The 22513-nt window shown below is 41.8% G+C and overlaps 1 protein-coding gene across 4 annotated transcripts in view; it reads right to left on the bottom strand.

Annotated features, from left to right (window-relative positions):
* Nucleotides 1-22513, bottom strand: part of RGS7 (regulator of G-protein signaling 7) — a 600793-nt gene that overhangs the window by 82249 nt on the left and 496031 nt on the right. For all 4 annotated transcript variants that reach the window (XM_019527608.1, XM_019527609.1, XM_019527610.1 and 1 more), the window contains exons 8-9: nt 18693-18769; nt 18511-18592 (exon numbers count right to left, since the gene is read on the bottom strand). In XM_019527608.1, the coding sequence (XP_019383153.1) occupies nt 18511-18592; nt 18693-18769 (159 nt within the window). The remainder of the gene's footprint in view (nt 1-18510; nt 18593-18692; nt 18770-22513) is intronic.

Raw genomic sequence — 22513 nt, 5'->3', positions numbered from 1 at the left:
GCAAAGTTAACACACACACACACACACACACACACACACACACACACACACGTCACAATTCCCCACTATCAAAAACACAATACTGCAAGCTAATAAGTCTAGCAAGTATACAAACCTCAAGGCTATCAAACAGGGTGCGAATTACGGAGGAGCTCGGGGGGCTAAGCCATGCTATAAGAGATGAGATTTGAAAAATCATGATCTGGGGGTCTCCGATTTTATTAGGGCATCATGATGGGCAGCTCAATTTTTTTTGCAGACCCTGCCAAAGGTCATAGGGTAATCTGAACCATGCTTTCAAATGACTTATAGCTGTTGTTTTCACCACAGTTGATAAATACCACATGGTTGTGGCCTTCTCCAATATCCTATAATGCCATAGCTTTTAAAAAAAGGGTTAAAATTTGTTGACCCCAGTTTCTGGCCTTGACTCCCCTCAGTCGTATTTGTGATTGGGAGACTGATTATGGATGTGATGCTTGCTTTGACTAGGAGTCAGGAGCGAGAGATCTAGACCCGCTGAACTCTTGACTCCAGTAATGTAAGGACCTACTTTCACCAAGTGGAGTAAGTGCAGTGCACGTCAAGCCAGTGACGTGAGTTGTAAGAAAGGTGAGCTGCTCACCTTCTGAGATGATTTAGTAATATCATCCAATTATTTTGAAATTTACCATCGTGTCTGTGGTTCTTATATGCAATATGCAGACACTAGGTGCCATCAGTCAGTAGACCAATACCTAGTGGAGAACTCTGCAAGTCCCTAACACCACAGTTACTTGGACTTGGGCTCCAAGGACTAATAATCCTCACTATTGCTATCATTTGACTCCAAATTCTAATATTGTACTTATTTAAATTGTGTATTTAAATTGTACAAGAGATTTGGGGCTCTTCAGATTCAACATTGATAAATGAGAGATGGGGAGTGGGAGTGATTCTCACTAAGTTTTATCTCTGTCCACTGCTTTTTGTCACAAGAATACCATGCATATCTTATTTTTACTTCTATGTCCCTTCAGCTTTTGCGTGACTACAAATCGGCACAGATGCCTCTCTGGCACCAACATTATTTGATTTAATTAATCCTTCACCTTTCTCTGAACTGACAACTTGAAGATGAGCATCAGAAATGGTGTCCTTTTAAGCTTTGGCCTCCAGCTTACTACTTAATTAGTAGGTGACTCAGGAAATGTGGGATGAACTTGTATGAAAAATTACATCCCCCTCTGCTGTAGTTTTAATAATGTCATCACAACACAGATTCAAATGATTCATGAGTCTCATGAGCTCCTGGGTTGTTTAAAGTCAGTCCTAGCCCAACAATGCAAAATGCATATTTTATAATCTGGAAACAGAAGCAGACTGATATGGGAGTGTTAGCAGTTCCCTAATGGTAGCAATACAGTACTTGGACATTCCTGCACATTAGTTTTCCCTATACAGTATGACACAAGTAGATTATTTTATGGCACACTGCACGTAACTCTGTGAATAACAAATGAGCTGCAACACATGCCATAAAGTATAAAAAGTATGGGTTTTGTGCAGGTTCTATTTGAAGTATGCTTCCACTAAGAAATAAACAGCAGAAAACAAAGTTTTAGTTGAATGAAAGGAGCATTAAATTAGATATATGTCTGTCATATATAGTTAATATTAGGCTCTTCAGTGTTCCTGAAACTCAGTGTTTAGCTTTGTTGAAGAAAATGATCAGGAATGTATTTTTTCCAGTGCTTCCTATGTGCTTTCATTTACCTGGGACATAATTCCCCACCTCCCCCAAATAGCATTCAATTTGAAACTTCTAAAATTAATAGATAGTTGGTCCCAATATTAGCAAATCTAAATCTGTATGGCAGCAGTTTTAGCACCTCACTTGCAGCTGGGATTTCATTGTCCTATATCTCAAATCTCAAAAAAGCTCCCTAAACAAATCTCCAAATCCTCCAAAGACTACTATGGATAAAAAAGAAGAGACTTGAAAATGGATCACAGGCTACTTATTCAAGCTCTGTATTTTTCCCCATGCCTTCAATCTTTTTTTTCTTTTTCATTTTTAGAGAGAGGTATTATGCTACCAAGTAAAACCCTTAGAGGCCTATAGGACATAATAAACACTCTTACAGAATTTTGAACCAAATGGAGCCTGTACCAAGCAAGTTGCCCCAAACAGCATGGAATAATACTTTTTTAGCTTAGAATCAAATGTGATCACTTTTCCTGGCATGTATTATTAAGGTCATATTAAAAACTATACATGAAGCAGGTAAAAAGATACTGTGGATTTTCCTAAGTAAAATCTTTTGTACGGTTTCTATAAAATAATATTACTAAAACAAATTAAACTTATGCTGCTTGATTTCTAATTCTAGTTTTCATTAGTCCATAAAGATGTAGAACTGGTTGGCTTTTAATCATCTAAGTACATATTTTCTTTCTTTCTAATATATTTATTGAACTGCTATTTTAGGCCTAGGAATATTCAATGTCAAACCTTCCAGTGAACTGGCTATTTCAAAGGAAAGGATAATCTTGGTAAGAATTAATAAAGGCTTTGTTAGGATTAAGTGTTCTCTCTTGTTGAAAGTTTTAGTAGAGAATTATGCAAGGCAGCATAGAATCAAATCAAATGCTCAATAAGATGTCCTTGCTAGCTTTCTTCATTTCAACTCATTAAAGAACAGAGATTAACAGTATATAGCTCTAGATTTATGTATTCAGTTGGACTAAGTAAACTATCAACTTGATTGTGTCATAATTTGATGTCTTGTATCAACAGTAATGAATATATGTGGTTTATACCTTAACGTGCACTTAAATCTGGACAGAAGTACCTGATTCCACTACTGCACAATTAGAATAAACAATGCACAATGGGTGTGTATATATGAGCACAGTCATTTAGTACTAGCTTAACCAAGTACTAAATGACTGTGCAGTAACCCGCGTTACTGCACAGTCCTGTCGCCGCACAGTTATTTTTAGATGTTACTGTGCAGTAGCAATGAGCTCGTTCCTACTATGCAGTAGCATCGCCATCATGGTTCATGAGCTGTAGCATCTCGTGTAGACGTGCCCAGTGTCTTCATGGTATTTCTATTTTCAGATCCCTGAATAGTATTAAACTAGTGGTGGGCCTCCTATTGTTGTGCAGGATGGACTTAATCAAGACATAGCAGGAAGTGCAGTGAATAGATAAAAGCTGAATTATAAGTTGTCCAGTGGCTTCCCTTTTGTCTGGTAAGGCAACCTTAGGAAAAAGAGGCTCTGAGCTCAGTGCGGGGTAAGAAAGAGAATTTTATCCGACTAATTTCTAATTTTATATGCTCCCTAATTGTATGTGGTGTGGTAAGGCAGAAAGCAAGGCATGGTGGCACCTTAAAGACTAACTAGTGTAGTGAGTAAATTCAGCCTATTTTAACAATAAGAGAGAGAGAGGTAACTAACCTCTCTCCTGTTAACCTGGAGTCAGGCAGAAGGCAGAGTGAGGCGGCAGCTTAGAGAATGGAGACTCTTTCTAAAGCAATAAGCCTCTAAGACTGCATCCACATGAGCGTGGACATTTGGTTCCCCAAGGACAACTAGCAGTGCACCTTGTGTTGCTGCCAGTTGTCCCTGGAGAACATCCGTGCCACGTACTCTCTGGAGCATGGCAGGTTCCCCTGGGTAGGGTAGGAGAGGCTGAGGTCAGCACTAGCTTGGCCCCAGCAGCCTCACCTGGGGTCCAGGGGGCATCCTGGGGCTGCAGCAGCAACGATCCTGCTGCTCTGAGTCTGTCCAGCAGCCAGAGTGTGGCTCTGGCCAGTCAGGCTCCAATTTTGAGCAGCATGCACTGCTCCGCTGTTGTTTTGCATGGGTTTTTTTGACTCCTGGCTATCCCCTCCCCACACACACACTGCTCCCTTGCAGCACTGAAATAGCTGGATGTGTGGAATGTGGCACCACAGATGTGTCTGAGGTGTCACATAACACACAGCCACGCTCATCTGTTACATTTATATCCAACACGAAGTTTAGGTGAGAATAAATGCACAGGGCTTAAATAGCCCTAAAAATGGCACACCCAATCTAAGTTAGCTCACCTCAGGATGTGAACTAACTGGGTTCTAATATGGGTTACGCAGCCTAACAAATCCCTGCATGCATTGACAGCATAGCCCTGGGGCTGGAAAAGCCCAGCCACTCACCCCAACCCCAGGACTGTGCTGTTTTATCTCCCCATTTACCACTGGCAGACCCACCAACCTCCTTCGGACCTGTCAGTCTTCCCACAGACCTGCCAACCCACCTGTTGATCTTTTGATCTAAATGCCCAGCCATGCATAGGGCTTAAATAGCCCTAAAAATAGTGCACCCAGTCTAAGTTAGCTTACCTCAGGATGTGAACTAATCCAATCTAAAATGGGTATCCAGTCTAACAAATGCTTGCATACATTCACAGCATTGACCTGGGGCTGGGAAAGCAGCACAGCCCTGGGACTGGGGTGAATGGCTGGGCTTTCCCAGCCTCACGGCTATGATGTTTAGACAGGACAGCCCTCAGGACCTGCCAACCTCCCCTCTCTCCCACCATCTTGCCAGTTCCTTTCCCCTTCCTAACTTACTTCCCTCTGGCTGCCAGGCGAACACCTCCACATGGCAGAACCCAACTCAGGTGGCTCAAAGTAAGCTGCCTAACCTAAGTCAGGCTGTTTTAATGCTTGTTCACACCCTAAGGTGCTTCCCTGCCCTGACTTCAATAAGACATGCAGATATGGTGAGCCACAATGCTGCATTTAAACCTTTTAGGAAACCCTTCTAAAGAAAGAGACCTAAGTAGTCTTAGTCTTTACCAATAGTCTTAGTCTTTACCAAGTAGTCTTTTACTCTTTACCAATATAAACTTTTTTCAAAGTACAGCCCTGACTCTGCACATGGGAAGTTCTACTGATATGAATGGATGTGCTGTCATATCTAAAATTTGCAAGCTTAAGCCCCATTTGGAACTATAAAACTGACTTAATAGAGTGCATCTACATAAGAGATTTTACTACAGAGTTGACTAATTAGCTTTACAGTAAAGTGTCACTGTCTACACATGTGCCCCCTATTAGGCCAGCGTGAACTAATTAATTCCTTCATAGGATAGTACTGTCCAACAAAAGTACCACCCTACAGCAGAGTTATTTACTGTGCTGCAACACACATGCAGGTCTGGCTGTGGCATGATGATACTACAGTACAGGGGCTGCCTGCTGCCTAGCCCGGCACCATAGCCCCCTGGTGCCCCAGCCAGTCTCTCCATAGCATGTTGAAATGGGGCGGAGCAGCTTCAAGCTGGTACGCTAACCCCAATCCTTCTGCCAACTGGGGCTGCACCACCCCAGATCACCATGCTGTGGTCCTGGGCGCATGTGTAAACACAGCAACCAGGAACAATAAATACTAGTGTGAACTGCACCGGAGTTTGTGTCATATTAATATTTCATGGAGACAAGCTCACGGAGATTCAGGTAAATTAAGGGGAACCGGTTGAAGTTTATACAAATCAGGAACATTATGCTGTTTTCTGGCTATAAGTTAATACTACCTAACTTCCCTGAGGGCCTTGTTACACCATACACTGTAAGCCACACAAATGTTGGTTGGTGTCACTGCTGGCTTAGAGTTTGGAGCAGTCATGCCCTTGGTCTGGAAACATCTGGCTGTCCCCCACCTGCACAGCTGGGACTTGCCACTGAAGGCCTGGTGAGCAGGGGCAGGACTAGGAGCTGTAGCTGTGAGCTGCCACTGGAGGGCTGGTGAGCCAGGACAGGCTTCTATCCCTGCTCTGTGTGCAGGGCTGCAAGAGATCCTGGGATACTGGAAGACTTGAACTTGGGTCATAGATCTGTGGGGAGTGACCACACCTTAGTGGGACAGGAGCTGGGAGGTGCAGATCAGAGATAATCTTGCCCTGGAGTGGCTTAATTTTGAGCCATATAATGAGTGCTTAAAACCACTTTAAAATGTTAATGTGCAGACAATCCATGAATTAAGAGCTCTAGGAGCTGCGCAAAATTACCATGTAACAAAGCTGAGTATTTTCATGTGGACAAGCCCTTAAACTAATGTACCAGTCCTCTCTCATTGTGATTTAATTCCTCAGAAAGAAATAAAGTTTTCAGTCTTTGACACTGAAGCTTCCTGGAAGCTGTGATTAATTTATGAATAGAAAATACATAGGATACCCAAGTCCTTGACATACACCTTTGTTACTTCCCAAAAGCAATAGCTTAAAAAATCTCTATTTTTATACTTGTATCAAAAAATACAAGGAAAAAAATAAGGATCTGATTTTCTACAAAGCTGGCTGAGATCAATAGGCATTATAGGTGTTCATCACTTCTGAAACTCAGTTCCTAAGTATACAAATCATTGGCAAGCTGGAAAACCTGCTGGTGTATCATACAGTGGTGCATCATAATAGTTTTCATTTCTTTTAATTTGTGAGATATTAGACCACACAGTCATCAGTCTGGTTACCGTATTCCCTCTACCACCATCACTTTTGCTCTTTGATCTGGTATTAGAGGCCACCTTTCACAAAGTATTTGAGCTAAAACTAATATTGCACACTATCTGAGAACCTGTATCCCCACATTTAAAATGTGATAAAGTATTATTATTGTATTAATCTTTGTCCCTAAGAGTTTATATAAAATATAAGTTATCAAATCTAAACTAAAACTGATGACAAATGAAAAACCAAATGGCATCAGATATTAAATGGGAGGGTATCATCTGCTTTGTTTTTCCTCAGTGTGTTTGTAATTGGCCATCTAGTATTTAATGTCTCTCAATACTCTTTCAGTGTGAAAGAGAAGGGTCAAGTAGGAGATATCATGCCATATGCTTTACCCTGTTGATCATTACTAATCTGCTGTTCAAAGCATTTCCTGATGTTGGGGAGAGCAGTAGGAATGATTCATAGAAATAAAAGCAAGGATCATTATGAGATCACACTGTCAAAAAGTATGGGGTGGAAACGGAATGGCAATACACAGAAACGTTAGGATTGTGCTTGAAAACTAGCATTCAAGGTTATATTTTACAGTCCACAGAATGCAGTCTGAATGAGGTTAAGAGCTATAACATCTTTTTCTTGTGATCCAAACTGTGAAATTTACATTAATGCTATGACCACTGCATGAAATCTGTCATTTTTTTCCCTTTAGGTTTTACAGTGAGTCCTGAATAATGCTCATTTCTATAGAATGAAATGGAGCTCCCTTCTTTGTCTTGTGTTTGTCCAGTTATATTCAAAAGCCAACATCAAATATCAGAGAACGCTGGTTTAAAATATAACTACATTCTAAATATCACACCTTAACTCTTTTATCTTTTATATATATGTAAATATATGTATATATATATATATATATATAGAGAGAGAGAGAGAGAGAGGTGGACACATTCTCAGTTTGAAATAATATCTGCTCTGCTGTCCCCACCTCAAGTACTCAAAACCTCAAAACCTTTTTTCTAATTTCTTCAGCCCAGAAACCAAACATATATAATTTTACTGGCCTGGATCCAGATTAAGCTTTTTGTTAGTAAGCAAATCATTTTGATAAAAATACAACTGTTTACAACAGGAAAAGTCTACCCATTGCCTCCTAGAAGCATAGTTTATACAGCTTATAAACTATCTTAAACTGATAAATAACTGCTTAATAATACTCATCAGCCTTATGAATTATTAGAAAATCTTTATTATAACTATGCTTACGAACCATAAACTTCCTTTGCACAGGTTCACATAATGCAGTACATCTGCACTAGAGTTTTCCCATTATTTTCTCTTACTAATTACTGCTACTTAGTCACCTACTTCTCATTGAACTGTCTTTTAGAAAACAATTAACATCTCATCAGATTCTGTAATTATCTACCTTCCCTACAGATTTCATATCTTCCCATTTTGGAATCATCCCCAATTTTCACTTGAACATTACTTTCCTACACTGTTGGCACCTCATTTTATTACAATGAGAAAACCCATTTAATAACATTGCTATAATAACATGAGTAAACCCAGAGGGCAGTTAACACACTGTTTCTAAATGGTCTTACTCAGCAGGCTACCTATGAAGTTTACAAAACTCAGCATACACCTGTATCTCCTTTGAACAGAATATGCTGTAGATGCTGTAGCAGCATGCCTAGGATAATGTTTTACAGGCTTTACTTCATTGTCTTTGGTTAATTTTTCAAACCAAAGACAGAATGAGGAAGGCTCCCCTGTCCTATGTTACCTGTTAGCTCTGTCCTTGGGAAGCCTGGCACAGTACCCAGCCTCTCTGATTCATGAAGGACACCCCTCCTCCCAACTCTGCCTGAACTAGAACTGATCAGAAGAAAGACTTACAAAAAACAATGACGATGCAGAGGGAGACGCACCTAAACCACTCCGGACAAGGCTGACAGGCAGCTCCGCTGAACTCTGGGACCAGAGTAGCACTGCATGATGGGGGAATCTCTTCTCCAGAAGTCAATCAACCCACGCCTGCACACACCTAGCCCAGCAGTTATCAGACCAATACCATTATTGTTTCCCTACAAAAACCCCTATCTAAGGTCAAGTTCCTGTTCTGGTGCTTAGATCCAAACGCTGCACCAGTTCCACTGGGACTTCACCTTCTCCTTTCCTGCTTGCAATATCTTCAATGATCATGCTGGGGGCTCTGCCTGTCTTAAGCACCCTGGATCCTAAACTAAACAGTTTGTCTACAAGCTCCAACAAACACCTGGGAACCTCGACTGGTTCAAGCTTCCCTGACCAGTGGGACCCCCCAACTCTCTCTCTCCCCCTCTGTTTAAGCCCACTTTCTAAACCTCAGACCCCATTTAATCTCTCTCTCTTCCCCCTCTCTCTTACTCCAGGCATAGCTTTCTGTGTTTGATCAACAGGTCAGAAGCTTACCTGACTTCTGTTGAGCTAGATTTCCAAAATACCCAACAGAAACCATGTAATATTGTAACTATTTGGTTTGGTTATCTCTCCTTGTATTGCTACTAGTATCATTATAAGTTTCATATACCTGGCAATAAAATAAAACTTTTATGGTCTTGCTAGTTGCCATACTTTCTCCGAACCTCGTTTACTCTCTTTTCCTCAACTTCCCCATTTGCTCTGCAGCAACACTTCTCTTACCTAAGCCAAAGATCCCTGTAATGTCCCCAAATCCAGTGGGGCCTGCTCATGAAGGGCGTTACTACCAGGACAACTGTGACAAGAGATTAGGAGGTGCTGAGTCCGTGGCATATGAGGCTGTCAGCTTGGAAGTGCTGATTCACCCTGCTTGCACAGACATGCTCTGTTAATCTCTGTGTGTGTGAGTGTTGAACTGATCCTGTGGCTGGAGAAACCCAGCCCTGTTGAAACTAAGCCCTCCAGGGTAGCTTCATGGTGGGCTGGGAGCTTGCAGAAGAGAGAAATAGAGCTCCATATAGAAACACAAGTGACACAAGCTGTACTTTGATAGAATTACAGAGACCCCAGAACGTAGCTCTAATAAATGAGCCCACTTCAGGTGGGACAGGCAAATCTGGTAACACCTATGAAGATGTGACTTTCCCATGAACATACACCACAAAGCAAATACAAAACATTTAGCATCAGAACTCACGGTAGAGGTGATAACTTTTATTAGACCAACTAGATTTTTGCACAAAAAACCCCCATATTATTTATTTGCAAGCTTTTGGGCACAAGCACCTTTCTTCAGGAACAGGAAAAAGGGTGCTTGTGCCTGAAACTTGCAAATATTTTTTTTTTTTTTGCTGTAAAAATGTAGTTGGTCTAATAAAAGATATCGCCTCTACCATGAGTTCTGATTGCTTTTGCCTCTAGACCAATACAGCTTTAAGTTAGATACCTGAAACACTTGGCATGAAACTTTCAAAGTGAGGAATTGCTAATAGGGCTGGACACAATTCATATTTTCCTCACTCAGATATGTAAGGCAGAAATGGTTTGGCTTTATTTTGGGTAAACAAGACTTGGCTCAGAAGCTTATGGGATTTGGAGTATGCAAAGAGAAGGATTTTTCCCTACTACTAGAATTAAATTCAGTAGTTTGCAATGACCTAAAAGTGTAGCTTGAAAGATGAGCTACAGCTTAATTAAAAATATAAGAGAAGTGTAGGTGCCTGAGACACACATACATTCAAACATATACATGCGCATGTGTGCACAGAAAAAAGAAAACAAAAACAAACACCCAAGACTCTCTTGATAAACTCTGATTAGATGTTAATATTTCTTATTAGGTCTGATACTGGGGGTAGAGAGGACAGAAATGGAAAATGGAAAGACATTTCATGAGGTTACTTTTTTAGGAATTTCAAACAAAAAAATTAAATAAGGAGAAAAGCCAGGAGAGAGGTGATTCTTACATACAAAAAGAAACATTACCATTTATTGAATTGCTACAAAGAATATTGTTATGAAAAAACAAAACAAAACACATTTCTTGGCAAATTAAGGACATGATCTAAGCTGTTAAATTTTATGTCACAAATGAATCAATCATTGTGTTTGCCACTAGTCATGCTGCTACCTTTAGGAACTATATTCACTAAGTGGAATTTGCCCTTCTGCATTAACTGATATATGTAATATGTTTGCTTTCTGAACACTGCTTTAGATTTAAAAGTTTGTGGATGAAAGGGTTACTTTCTGCTGTATCAAGACACTTTCAAATGTATTTGAATCCTAAATACTGTCCAGTGGCCTTTTATATTGTATTTGAATCTAATTAATTTATAACCCGGTGAAAGACGTACATTTATTTAAAGGTTTGTAGCAGCGAAGTGTTAAATTTCCTTGCTCACTTTTTCAAAGAGTTAGGGCCTTATTACACCTTACACTGTGAGCTGCTGAAATATTGATTGGTGTTAGTGCTAGCTCAAGTTTGGAGCACTCACATGTTCAGGCCAGCAGGACCCCAGAGGACTGAAAGATAAGAATCCTACCCCTCCCCATTCTGGATGGGCAGATGGCATGGGCAGTCACAAGGAAGTGTGGGGGCAGGAGGAGCCCATGAGCAGGGAGCTGGGAAAGGGCAGTGTGTCTGATATGAGCCAGCAGGTGGGTGGGTGTTGGAGTGTTTACACTAATGCGTAGCCTAGAGTGGCTACACATTAGTGAAACAAGAGCTGGGCAACACAAATCCGAGATAAACCTAGGCTAGAGTGTCATAAGTTTTAGCTGCCTAAAGAGTGCTTAAGACTTATTTTAGGTGTTAATAGGCATTTATACACATGCTCTGGGATTGGCGGGGGAGAGGTGACTTTAATTAGACAGGCTCTCGGAGCCACTCTAAAGTGCCTGGAGCATCTCGTATATCAGTGTTCCTGTACTTTAAAATGATGGTAGGATCACTTAAAGCACTCCCACCACCATCTTTAAGCATGGGCACACTGATGCACAAGATACTGGAGTCTGCTGGAGTGTGGTAATTTCCACGCTCCAGTAGACTCAATTAATCCAGAGGCTAAGGGCTCCAGGAGCTGCCTAAAATTAACGTATAACAAGACATTAACACTGATCAGTATTTGAGCAACTCAAAGTGCTACATGTAACAGGGCCCTTACAGGAAGCCCAGGGGGTAATACACTGCATATGTATTTGATGTGAGCTTGAGACCATTTCAGAGGAGCTTTTTAGTACCTGTTCGTGGAATTTAAACAAGCTGTAAGATTATAGGTCTTAACTGTGATAATAATTCATGAAGGTTACATGTTCTCTCATGAAAACATTAATCAGGGTTATGACATTTCTTTTCAAAACAAGAACAACCTCTTAATTTATTTTGCCTTGGAAAGAACTGTACTCCCTGAGTACAGATTGATTTATAACTCTGTATTGTTTTAATCCTTTCTGCTATTCTTTAGCTTTGTTATTTCTAGAAATCTTAGAGGTTGGTGATACTGTTTCTGGGGTGCAAGAGGGAAAAAAAGACCCCTTTATGTCTACATGGTGGTCATTGGTGGGAGTGCAAATATATTCAAGCTATCTTTTTTCCAGGCAGCTCATGTACTAGTTACAGTGATGATATGGCATAGCATTCAGTGAGGTCAAGCTACCTGAGCAAGTACAGTTCATACAGGAATGTGTCACACTAGCTTTACTACTACTCGAACCTGAGCTAGCTAGGTACAGGCTTGCTCAAGTAGGCCTACATGTGCTACTATCAACATGAACAATCAACATAAAGGGTAGACATGCCTTTGCTTGAGTTAAAGAGATGTATAAAAAAATAGTGAGAAAAGAGAATGTTACATTTGCAAGTCATATTACATAATCACATACTTTCAATAGATCAGGTGTTAAAATGGGAGCCAGCAATGAGATATTAAAGCTATTCGCTTTCCCTATAAATGAAAAATTTAAGCACAAATAACCCAGCTGCAGAGGACGCCCCTCTCCACTTGAACATACTTTTTCTGTTTTATCAATTACTGCCCCACATAACAAGTTTAATTTTCTTAGCAAAACCTTGCAAAAAGTATCTACTACATCTAACCAGGTCACTAAAAATAATTGCCTCAGTCACATATAGTCAACTTTCCATGTGCTACTGCACAGAAATAACCTTCTATAAGCATCTATAGCCTTCTATAGTGTTGTCTTTGATCTGTGAACACAAACTCTCGCTAAGAGCTCCACTGTGATATAAAGACATTATTAGGTCAGTATGTAGCAAGCAATCTTTCTACATCAGACATTAGTTCACTTTTCTTGATCTTAGAGCTGTGTTTGATATTACTGGCCAGGACGTCACATTTGATCTCTTGGCACACTGGGACTTTTGTTCTCCTGGTTTCACTCTTTTTCAATTGTTCTCTTCTGTGACTCCATCCTACTTCCAGAGCTCGTTGCTACAGTATCTCTCTTGATCCATGTCCTGACTTCTTTCCCCTTTCCATTTTATCATCTTTTCTGAAATCTGATTTGGATATAGCTTCTGTTCATTATATTCTAAGTTTATAACTGCTGTAGTGATGCTCTAAAACAAGCTAAAAGATGCCAGTTTTCTCCAAGAAAAAAATCTGGAGATCATGGGATTGTTTTATCCCTAATATACTGAAATCTTTTATGGTTTTCTTTTTCAAACTGTGAAAAAAATTAAAGTTTTGCAAATCTGCTTTCACTAACAATTTTCAATGATTGATAAATCTGTTTTTGGAAAACCAGAGCCACAATAGGCGCTTCCCCACGTGTGGTTTGTGGATCTTTGCTCCTGGCATGCTGAATCAGCTGGGGCAGGAGGAGTGGAGACACTGTAGACAGCAACCAGATCATCTCCCTGGAGGACTAAGCTTCTGTTTGTTCTGGAGCATGCTATTGTAGCATGTGATGTGCTGCTTTTTTATTTCCCGCCGCCCCACTTTCCTACTGGGACTTCCTGGTAGCAAATTTTGCTTCCGCATTGCAAATTTACAGCACAGGGCACACTTTAACATTCCACATGTGTGATTTGTGGTGCCACAAAGATGATTGTGGTGCCACAAACTGCATGTGTAGAATGTTAAAGCATGCCCCACACTGTAAATTTGCAGCACAGGGGCAAAATCTGCTACCAAGATTTTCCAGTAGCAAACAGAAAGAAAGCAGCACAGCACATGCTACAATAGCATGGACTGGAACAAACAGAAGACTAGTTCTCCAGGGAGATGATCTGGTTGCTGTCCAGACCATCTCTACTTGTCCATTTGTGCCCTGGCTGGTCCAACATGCCAGAAGCCAGGAGAAGCTGGGCAAAGGTAGTTAGTCCAAAGCGGGACACAGTGTTCTGCAACAAAACACATGTGCAGAGGCGTGTGCTGTGGCACAAGGTAGCGGCACAGATCTGTGCTGTTACTATTTGTATTGCTGCAGGTGCCATTACTATTTGTGCTGACACAGCCAAAAAGGAAAAAAAAGGACCCTCACAAATAAACAACCCAAAATTTTCATCCAGAGCTGGAAGTTTCACACTTCTGCTTTCAGGGTCCTATCAGTATTTCACTGAAAATGTTTCCTTAAAAATACACCTTTAATGAAAAAATTGTACCATTTCAAGCACAAACAGATTATCAGCTATTTTATCTCTCTCATAAACTTATCAGCTACTGAATTTAAAACATTTCAGTGCTTTCAGAGTGAATGTCTTGACTCTTACATTCAGGGCCTAGATTTCTGTTCAAGGCCAAACTTTTACCAGCTATATTTTGTGGGTTTTCCTATAGTCATATTAGGAAGATCAGCTATTGCACCAGCAATATCTGACCACAGTTCAATCAAAGACCTTAATCTGATTTTCTTTTGTCTTGTCCTGGGTCCTGTAATGTTCTCCTCTGTTGTCTTTCTATATCTTAGCTCTCCAAACTTCAGTGACTTATCCTCTCTCCTCAACCTGGAAATAAGAATACAATATTTTTGTATCTCTTTCTGAATATGGGGCTAAATGTCTCCTAGTCTTCAATATTCTCTGAATCTGGAGATGTGTTTCATCTTTCTATTTTCTAGTCCATTTCTTATGGATAGCAAATGCCAAATACCTTTCTACCTCCCGTCTTTACCTTACAATGAAAAGTAGGCAACACTATGCTCATCATCCAGAACCTTTGATCTACTTTTCTGTATCTGACATTTATTTTCAATCTTCTCTCAATATGTACCCTGACTAAATCTCCTGGATCTTCACTTAAGATTGATAAATCCAATCAAGTCTTTCTATTGTCTTGAAGCTCAACCACTACCCTTAGACGTTTCACTCTCTCCATTTCTGAAGTTCCCACTAGTCTAATTTTACTAACCAAAAGCCCTTAGTGGAAATTAATTAGAATGGTCACATTTATTAATGTATACTAGTTACATTTTCAGCATTCTAAAGTGCTATTTATAACAAATAATAGCTTTGAGTATGATTTGTACCTTGCCAATGTCCTTTTATAAATGCCAATGCAAGATACTGTACTTGTGGTATGGCTTGGGGGCTTGTATGTTGGGCCCCACACCAAGAGGTTGTGCGTTCAAAGCTAAAAGTGTGTCCAAAGCTGGCTCTGTGCATGGGTGTGAAAAAAAATTTGGGTGCCAAATTGGCTAGATGGTCACACCCAGGCAGCGGTGGTAGATAGGTTGTCCTTGACCTGGAGGGATGTGGACAGTGGAGTACCCCAGGGCTTGATCCTGGGGCCTGTACTATTCAGCATCTTTAGAGATCTGGATGTGGGTGTGGAATGCACACTGTCCAAATTCGCTGATGACACCAAGTTGTGGGGTGAGGTGGGCACTCTTGAGGGTAGGGACAGAATCCACCTAGATCTAGACAGGTTACAGAAGTGGGCAGATGAGAATAGAATGGAATTCAATGCAGACAAGTGCAAGGTGCTGCATCTAGGGAGAAGTAACTAGCAACACACCTATAGGCTGGGGAACACCCTTCTTGCCAACACGGTGGCAGAAAGGGATCTTGGTGTCATTGTTGACTCCAGGATGAACATGAGCCACCAATGCGAGGAAGCGGTCAGTAAGGCTAACTACACCTTGTTATGCATCTACAGATCTGCACCCAGTATACATTAAATGCTGGCCCTGGGACATTGGTCCCAAGACACTGGGACATTGCTCCCAAGATGGTGACCAGGGGACAGGGCACCTGTCAAGGGGCAGGATTACCCATGCAGCCCTTGACAGCCTGCCAAAACTGGGTAAGTGGCCCTCTGCCCAAAATAATTGCATGCCCCTGGGCTAAAAGGTCTGAACCTATTCAGCCTCCACAAGAGAAGGCTGAGAGGGGAATCTGGTGGCCATTTACAAACTCACCAGGGGGGAGCCAGTGGGAATTGGGGGAGGCTCTGTTCCCCCAGGCACCACCCAAGGTTACTAGGAATAATGGCCACAAATTGTTAGAGAGAAGGTTCAGGATGGACATCAGGAGACATTACTTTAGAGTTATGGCTGCCAGGCTCTGGAATGGGCTACCAAGTGAGGTGGTACTCTCTCCTATCTTGCGGGTCTTCAAGAGGAGGCTGGACAGATATTTGGCTGGAGTGATATGATCCCGGCACCCGTTCCTGCCCAGGGCAGGGGGTAGGACCTGATGATCTGTTTATGTCCCTTCTGACCCTAAGCACTATGATACTATGATACTTTGATACTATGCCCTCTGTATTCTATTGAATTAGCACTCATGTTCAGTACATACTTAGGTGTACAAGAAGTGAAAACTTATTAATCTCCATCTATATATGATACAGAAATGCAAATAAATGGGGCTTCCAACTCCTTATTTGATCACCACTTTAGTGCCACTTAGTGTTCTTTCTTGAAGTCATTCTTCCCAAAGTGAATTAATGATATAATTATTTTGGCATTCTTTGAAAATTAAACATGAGTCTATCCACAATACGTAGTGGAGAAATGACAAATTGCACATTCTACGAACAAAAAGAGAACCACTCCCTGCCTTGGAGTTAGCCAGGGGAGCCCTTGCTTGGAAACTTCAGCCTTGCCAACTCTCTACAATATCTACACAAGTACTCTCAGCCAGCCCAGTCATGGCTTCTAGAGTGGAAGGGAGCCCAGGCTTCTTCCAACCTTGAGAGTATAGCCTTGTGGTCTCTGACCCTCCCTGCCTCTTCCAGCTCATCTCTGGAGGTAGGAACTTTACCCTGGATAGGAAGAAGTGTGCCCTGAAATTCCAAGCAGCAAAACAGACATCTTGTCAATAAAGCTGTTTACTTTGTTACCCAGTTCAAAGGCTACCCAGCCAAAGGTTCTCTGTGCACACCAAATGTCCAATAAGTCTTTCTGTCCCTAGATCAACCTGTACAATCCTGAGCATGCCAAAGTTAGCTCAAGGATTCACTGGCCAGTCCACAAGTGCCAAAGTTGCTCCACTGTTCACTCTCTTTAGCCCCCCCCACCCCCTGACCACAAGCCAACACACTCCTTTTTAGGTTGCCCTGCCCACTGCCATTTTCATTTCTCTCTCTTCCCTTGATGGCTCCAGGGTGTCACATGCATTTCAACTCCTTCAAGAATCAACAGGGCTATCCAGTATTCCACTGACACTGAAAGTCAATCTCATTTCCTCACACAGTCAGCTCTGGTACCTGGCAGGGACTCTATTAACTCTTCTTTCCCTGTGTATAAGCTAGTCAGGCTAACTGAGACATGTAATATTATTACAACATGAACACATTTAAAACATATTTTAAAATAAAAACCATCATCTGTCACCTCCTCCCTCAAAAAACCCTAAGCACATACTCCCAAATATTCACAATTTTGTACAGGCAGTCCTCAGACTTATGGCACGACTGGTTCCTGAAAATCACATCTTAAGTCGAAATGTTGTAACTCAGAACCAATTTTTCCATAGGAACAGTGTTACAAATGGGGGATTGGTTCCTTTATGATAGCTGATACAGCTGCGTGCAGCTGGTAAGTGTGCTGTGGTGGGAAGGGGTGCGGAGGGCAGATCAATGCCCCCTGCGGTGAGGGAGGGGCTGGAGCAAGTGCTGCCCAGCCGGGACCAGGAGGGCATGAAGCGGGGGAGGGCAGCTCCCACCACTGCACACTGCTTGTCTGGTGGCTCAACCGGCAGTTCCCACTGCTGCTCCCACCACTGGTCTGGGAAGACATGATGGGCATGTGCCCCCAGATCTGTGTGAGGTGGGGCTGGCAGGGCTAGGGCTGCATTGGGCTTCACTCTGGGCAGGCAGCAGCAGTCCTGGGAGTGCTGGCTATGCTATCCCACCACTTGCCCAGCTGGGGTGGAACAGGCATGGGATGGAGCTGCTGCATGGCCTCCAGGACAAGTAGCAAGCAGAGGTGGTAGTCATGCCCCCAGCACAAACAGTGGCTTTATCCCATGCCCACACCTGCCCTGGGCGAGTGTCAGGAGGACATGAGGTGTAGTGTGACCCCAAACTGGGGTGGAGTGGGTGGCGGAGCAGAGGCTATGGGGGGCTGCAGCCACCCAAAATTCACCATAGCCCTTGCTGCCCACGCACAGCACAACTGCCTGCAGCCCCAGCCCTGCCGTGTGCAGATCCAAGGATATATGCCCCCCTGCTCCCGAACCAGCAGTGGGAGCAGCAGTGGGAACTGCCAGTCAAGCTGCCAGATGACCAGTGCACAGCAATGGGAGCTGATACCCCCCTCCCATGCCCGCCCAGCCCTGGCTGGGCAGCACTTGCCCCACCCCTGGTCCCAGCCCAAGCCCCTCCCTCACCATGGGGGGTGCTGATCTGCCTCCCCATGCCCCTTCCCTTACCCTTCCACCACAGAACACTTACCAGCTGCTCGCAGCTGTATTGACTGTTGTAAAGATAAAACCCACACCAGATCATCAGAACAGGATGTCAATTTATAAAAGTTAAATGACATTTGTCACAACTCGAAAAGTCATAAGTTGAGGAATGCCTGAACGGAGTTTGATGCTAATCATTTCAAATCCTTAAACTCAACATAAAATCCATGGAGTTACTTACCACAGGTCTGTGTACATCCCAGAATGCTCTCTCCTGACTATCAAGGATTTTTCTTTCTATCTTGTCTCTTTTCTTGTCCACTCTGTCAATGTTGTGGTATATTTAAGATGAACAGTGTTAATAGTGGTACTCTTTAGAATATTCAATGACAAATCCAGCAACAAAAATTCAATATAACTTACTTTGCTTGTGCTTCAGCTTGCATGAAAATAAATTCCCATTTCCGGGCAAATGCTCGTTGTAACCTGGCCAAACTTTCCTGAAAATACATCACAGTTTAAGGAACTTAAATTGTAGATTTAGATCAGTTCTACTCTCTACAATGGTAGATTATCTTTCACACATCACAAAATAATATAGTGGTCAAAAACCATAATGTACATGCTAGCATAAATACAACCTGTTTGTTTGGAGTAAGGTACCTGCTTAACAGAAAAGGACAGAATGCCAGGGATGTTTGTTCCAATTCACTATCTCTAAGTTTGAAAAAGGGTGATGAAAAAGCGGAACACAAAGTTAGGGGGAGAGCCTGGTGCTCTTGCTAAGTTGTGGGCATTGAGCAGACAGTTATTGTGCTAATTCAATAATACCCTCCAGTTTTCAACAGTAGCACAGAGTGTGGGAGTATAGCAATAGCATTTGCATGATATTGCCATTAATTTACATTAGAATATCCATTTGTCTTCTCTGTGAAGTGTTAACATTGAGTAAATATGGGCTATGGTACTGCTAGAGATCGCTGTTGCCAAACATTATAAGGAGAAGTGATTATTATTCTGGGAACATAAAACTCATCTCAAGAAAACTGGCCATGCATGATTTAATTTTAAAAAATCTTCCTGAAGAGACTGTAGCTATCCATTTCTGTACAGAAATATATATAAATCCAATATGTATCATTTTCAAAGCCTTGGTGTAAGTCTTCCCTCAGGTACAGTAGTAAAACTGGAGGATCTCTGCATCTCCCTCACCTGTATGCAATGTGCTGGCTCTTGTGAATCCCATCTCTAGGCACCTAACTGACTATTTTCTGTATTGGGAACTCAGAAGCTTAACTCAAGTTTATGAATTTCATTCTGAGATCCAGGAGTTTAAGGGTCAGGTGATGATACTGGGTGTATCCATGTCTCTCTGTGGATGTGGGCATGAGAATCTGAAGGTACTTAAGCAGAATTTAGGCATTTATATCCCTCAAAAAAGAAAGAAACCAAACAGATACTGCTCCAACAGCTGCAAAACTATTGAAGCATCTAGATTCATTAGCCATCTCCATTTTGGCCTGAAAGATCCCTAACACTGAGGCTTCTAGGCTTGGTCCTAAACAATCTAGATCAAAAACCTAGGATTTGCCTATACACTCCTGTGATCCAGATAAGACATGGGAGATGCCTAAATTCTATCCAAATCATCTGTTTTGCATTCACAAAACTTGCCTAACTGCCACTATCATCACTATTCAGAACAGTGCAAAGCACAACACCCAGACCTGGATTTTAGGTCCTTCTCAACCTCAAGGAATTCAAGCCACATCTCCCAATTCATAGGAGAGTGTTCTCACTCCCAGGCAATGGTAGCAAAAGGAGACTGACTCTTTAGTTCCTGGACTTCCCAGTTCGGAGTGAAATACAGCTTTTAGTCCCCACTGCCTAGATAGTTTATACATTTCACATGAGAAAGTCATTGGTTAAGCAAAGAAATAAATTAGAATGGGGGGGGGGTGCCCTTATCTCTGGGCTAAAGGTCATGCTGCCTCTTGATTACTGTCATTCTGGCCCCATGCATCTTTCATTTCTATATGCCCAGTACACTCATTTTAACAGGAGATGTAGAAGATGTCCTCACTCATGCTGTCCTATAGCTTTGTGATTAGGGCAGTGTCCTGGGAAGTGGTACATGGGAGGCTGTGTCTCCTTGGGCTGAGGAAGGCACAAAACCCAGTTGCCCCATGTCCTGGGGAATGCTTTAATTACTAGGTTTTTTGCCCCACAGTATCTGAGAATGAAAGTTGGGACAGGTGCTGCATTTTTCACAAAACTGAATGCTGTTGACAGGATGAGTTAGGTGTCTTTTGCATCCCAAAGTGATGGATGTGAAGCTCTGTTTAAAAATCATAAGTTTTGAGGGGAGCAGGAGCTTAAATTAGCTCCAAAACCTAATGCTTCCTACTGGATCACTCAGCATCTAGGAAAATGATCATCCTTTGCACATGCATACATTTCTCCATGCATATATGGGATTGTGGGATGTCCACCTCTTCCAGTTTGATTTACCATCCTGGGGTGAGTGAGGCTCCTATTTTTGAGATGCTGCAATACCTAAATGGAAGTGCAGATGAGGAAGATTTGGATTTGGTGCTACATGCTAAAGTCACTTTTGCAAATGAGCTTTATATTAGTAAGTCATTAATTTACCTTTGAAAATTTTGCCTGAGATCATTCTACCTTATTCTTTTGAATATGACTCATCTTTAAAAACTTTTTTTTTTTTAATAAAAATGCCCTGCATCTATCCTGAAACCACTCATCACTCAAAGAGCAAGTTTTCTTTAAGACATCACAGACTTTCTCAGCCAAATCCAGAGCATTGACCACATCCCTGAGAAGGCCATATTTGTAACCATAGATGCCACCAGCCTGTACACTAACATCCCACATCATGAAAGCACAGCTGCCCACCTGAAATACCTACAATAATCTGGAGTATAGTCAGATTTGCAACAACATGTTGCACAAATCATCTACTTCATCCTCACTTACAAGTTCACTTTCAACAATCATCACTTCAAACCATTGGCACAGTTGTGAGCACAAAGAAGGCCCCTCAATATGCCATCCTCTTCATAAGCCACCTGGAGGAAGAAACATTAGAAAGCTGCACCATCAAAACTGCATTATGCTTGCATTACATAGATGCTATTTTTATTATCTGGGCTGAACACCTGGACTCACTTATTGACTTCCATCACAGGTTTAAACAACTATCACTCCTCACTCAAATTTTCTCTGGACTACTCCTATACTAACATCAACAGTCTAGATACCACAATCCACATCCATGATGGCACCAGATAAACCACTAGATACAGAAAACCCACAGACCACCAAGCCTATGTCCACAAGACCAGTAATCATCTAAGTACACTCAGGAAACTGTAATCTACAGTTCAGCTCTCATACCACTGCATCTGCTCTGAGGAGAACACTCATGATGCCCTCCTAGACAGTCTAAAGTCTGCTTTTATACAACAAAGGCACTCCAGCAGAGAAACAGTCCTTATATTTGAAAGAGCTATTCAAGTACCCCATGGTAACCTGCTACAATAGAAAAAGAAAACTCCCTGTGAATATCCTAGTGTGCATCCCCACGCAATATTGTAACTGATCAGAAAAATCATCAGACTACAGCCTATACACAACCAAAATCAGACCTTTGAAAGAAATATTGCCATCCCCTCCATTCTTGGCTCTCAAACAAACCTCTAACTCATCATCAGAACCATCTCCCCACTGCCCACTAGGCATCAAGCGGCACACAGTCCTGCCTTGGCAAGAAATACTTAACCTACCAGCACATCTCTACTGCCACTATTATGAATACACACCCCCTTACAAAATTATCATAATCCATATGTCCTACACATCTTTTCCACAATGTGATATACCTGATCCAATGCACCAAATGCCCTCATCACAACCACATGGATGAAACTACATACCAGAATGAACTCTTAAAGAAAAAATATATATAAAGGACAAAGACATGCATACACTATTAGGAGCACATTCTCACAGAACAACCACTCCCTCTCTGACCTCGCTGTCTTCATAGTCAAGGGAAATGTGCTTAATGCCTTTAAAAGGCAAACATGGGAACAAAAAAATCATAAACTGGCTGAATACTAAGAACCAAGGACTTAACATTGATACTGGTTTAATGGCATGTTCTAATTTACCCGACACCTGAATTCTTTCCACAGGTTAAGGGTGAGAAGGACTCTCCTCCC

Source organism: Gavialis gangeticus, unplaced genomic scaffold (assembly GCF_001723915.1).
Source record: "Gavialis gangeticus isolate Ggan-Ray unplaced genomic scaffold, GavGan_comp1, whole genome shotgun sequence".
NCBI classification, from domain to species: domain Eukaryota; kingdom Metazoa; phylum Chordata; order Crocodylia; family Gavialidae; genus Gavialis; species Gavialis gangeticus.
This window is presented reverse-complemented; position numbering and strand designations above follow the sequence as displayed.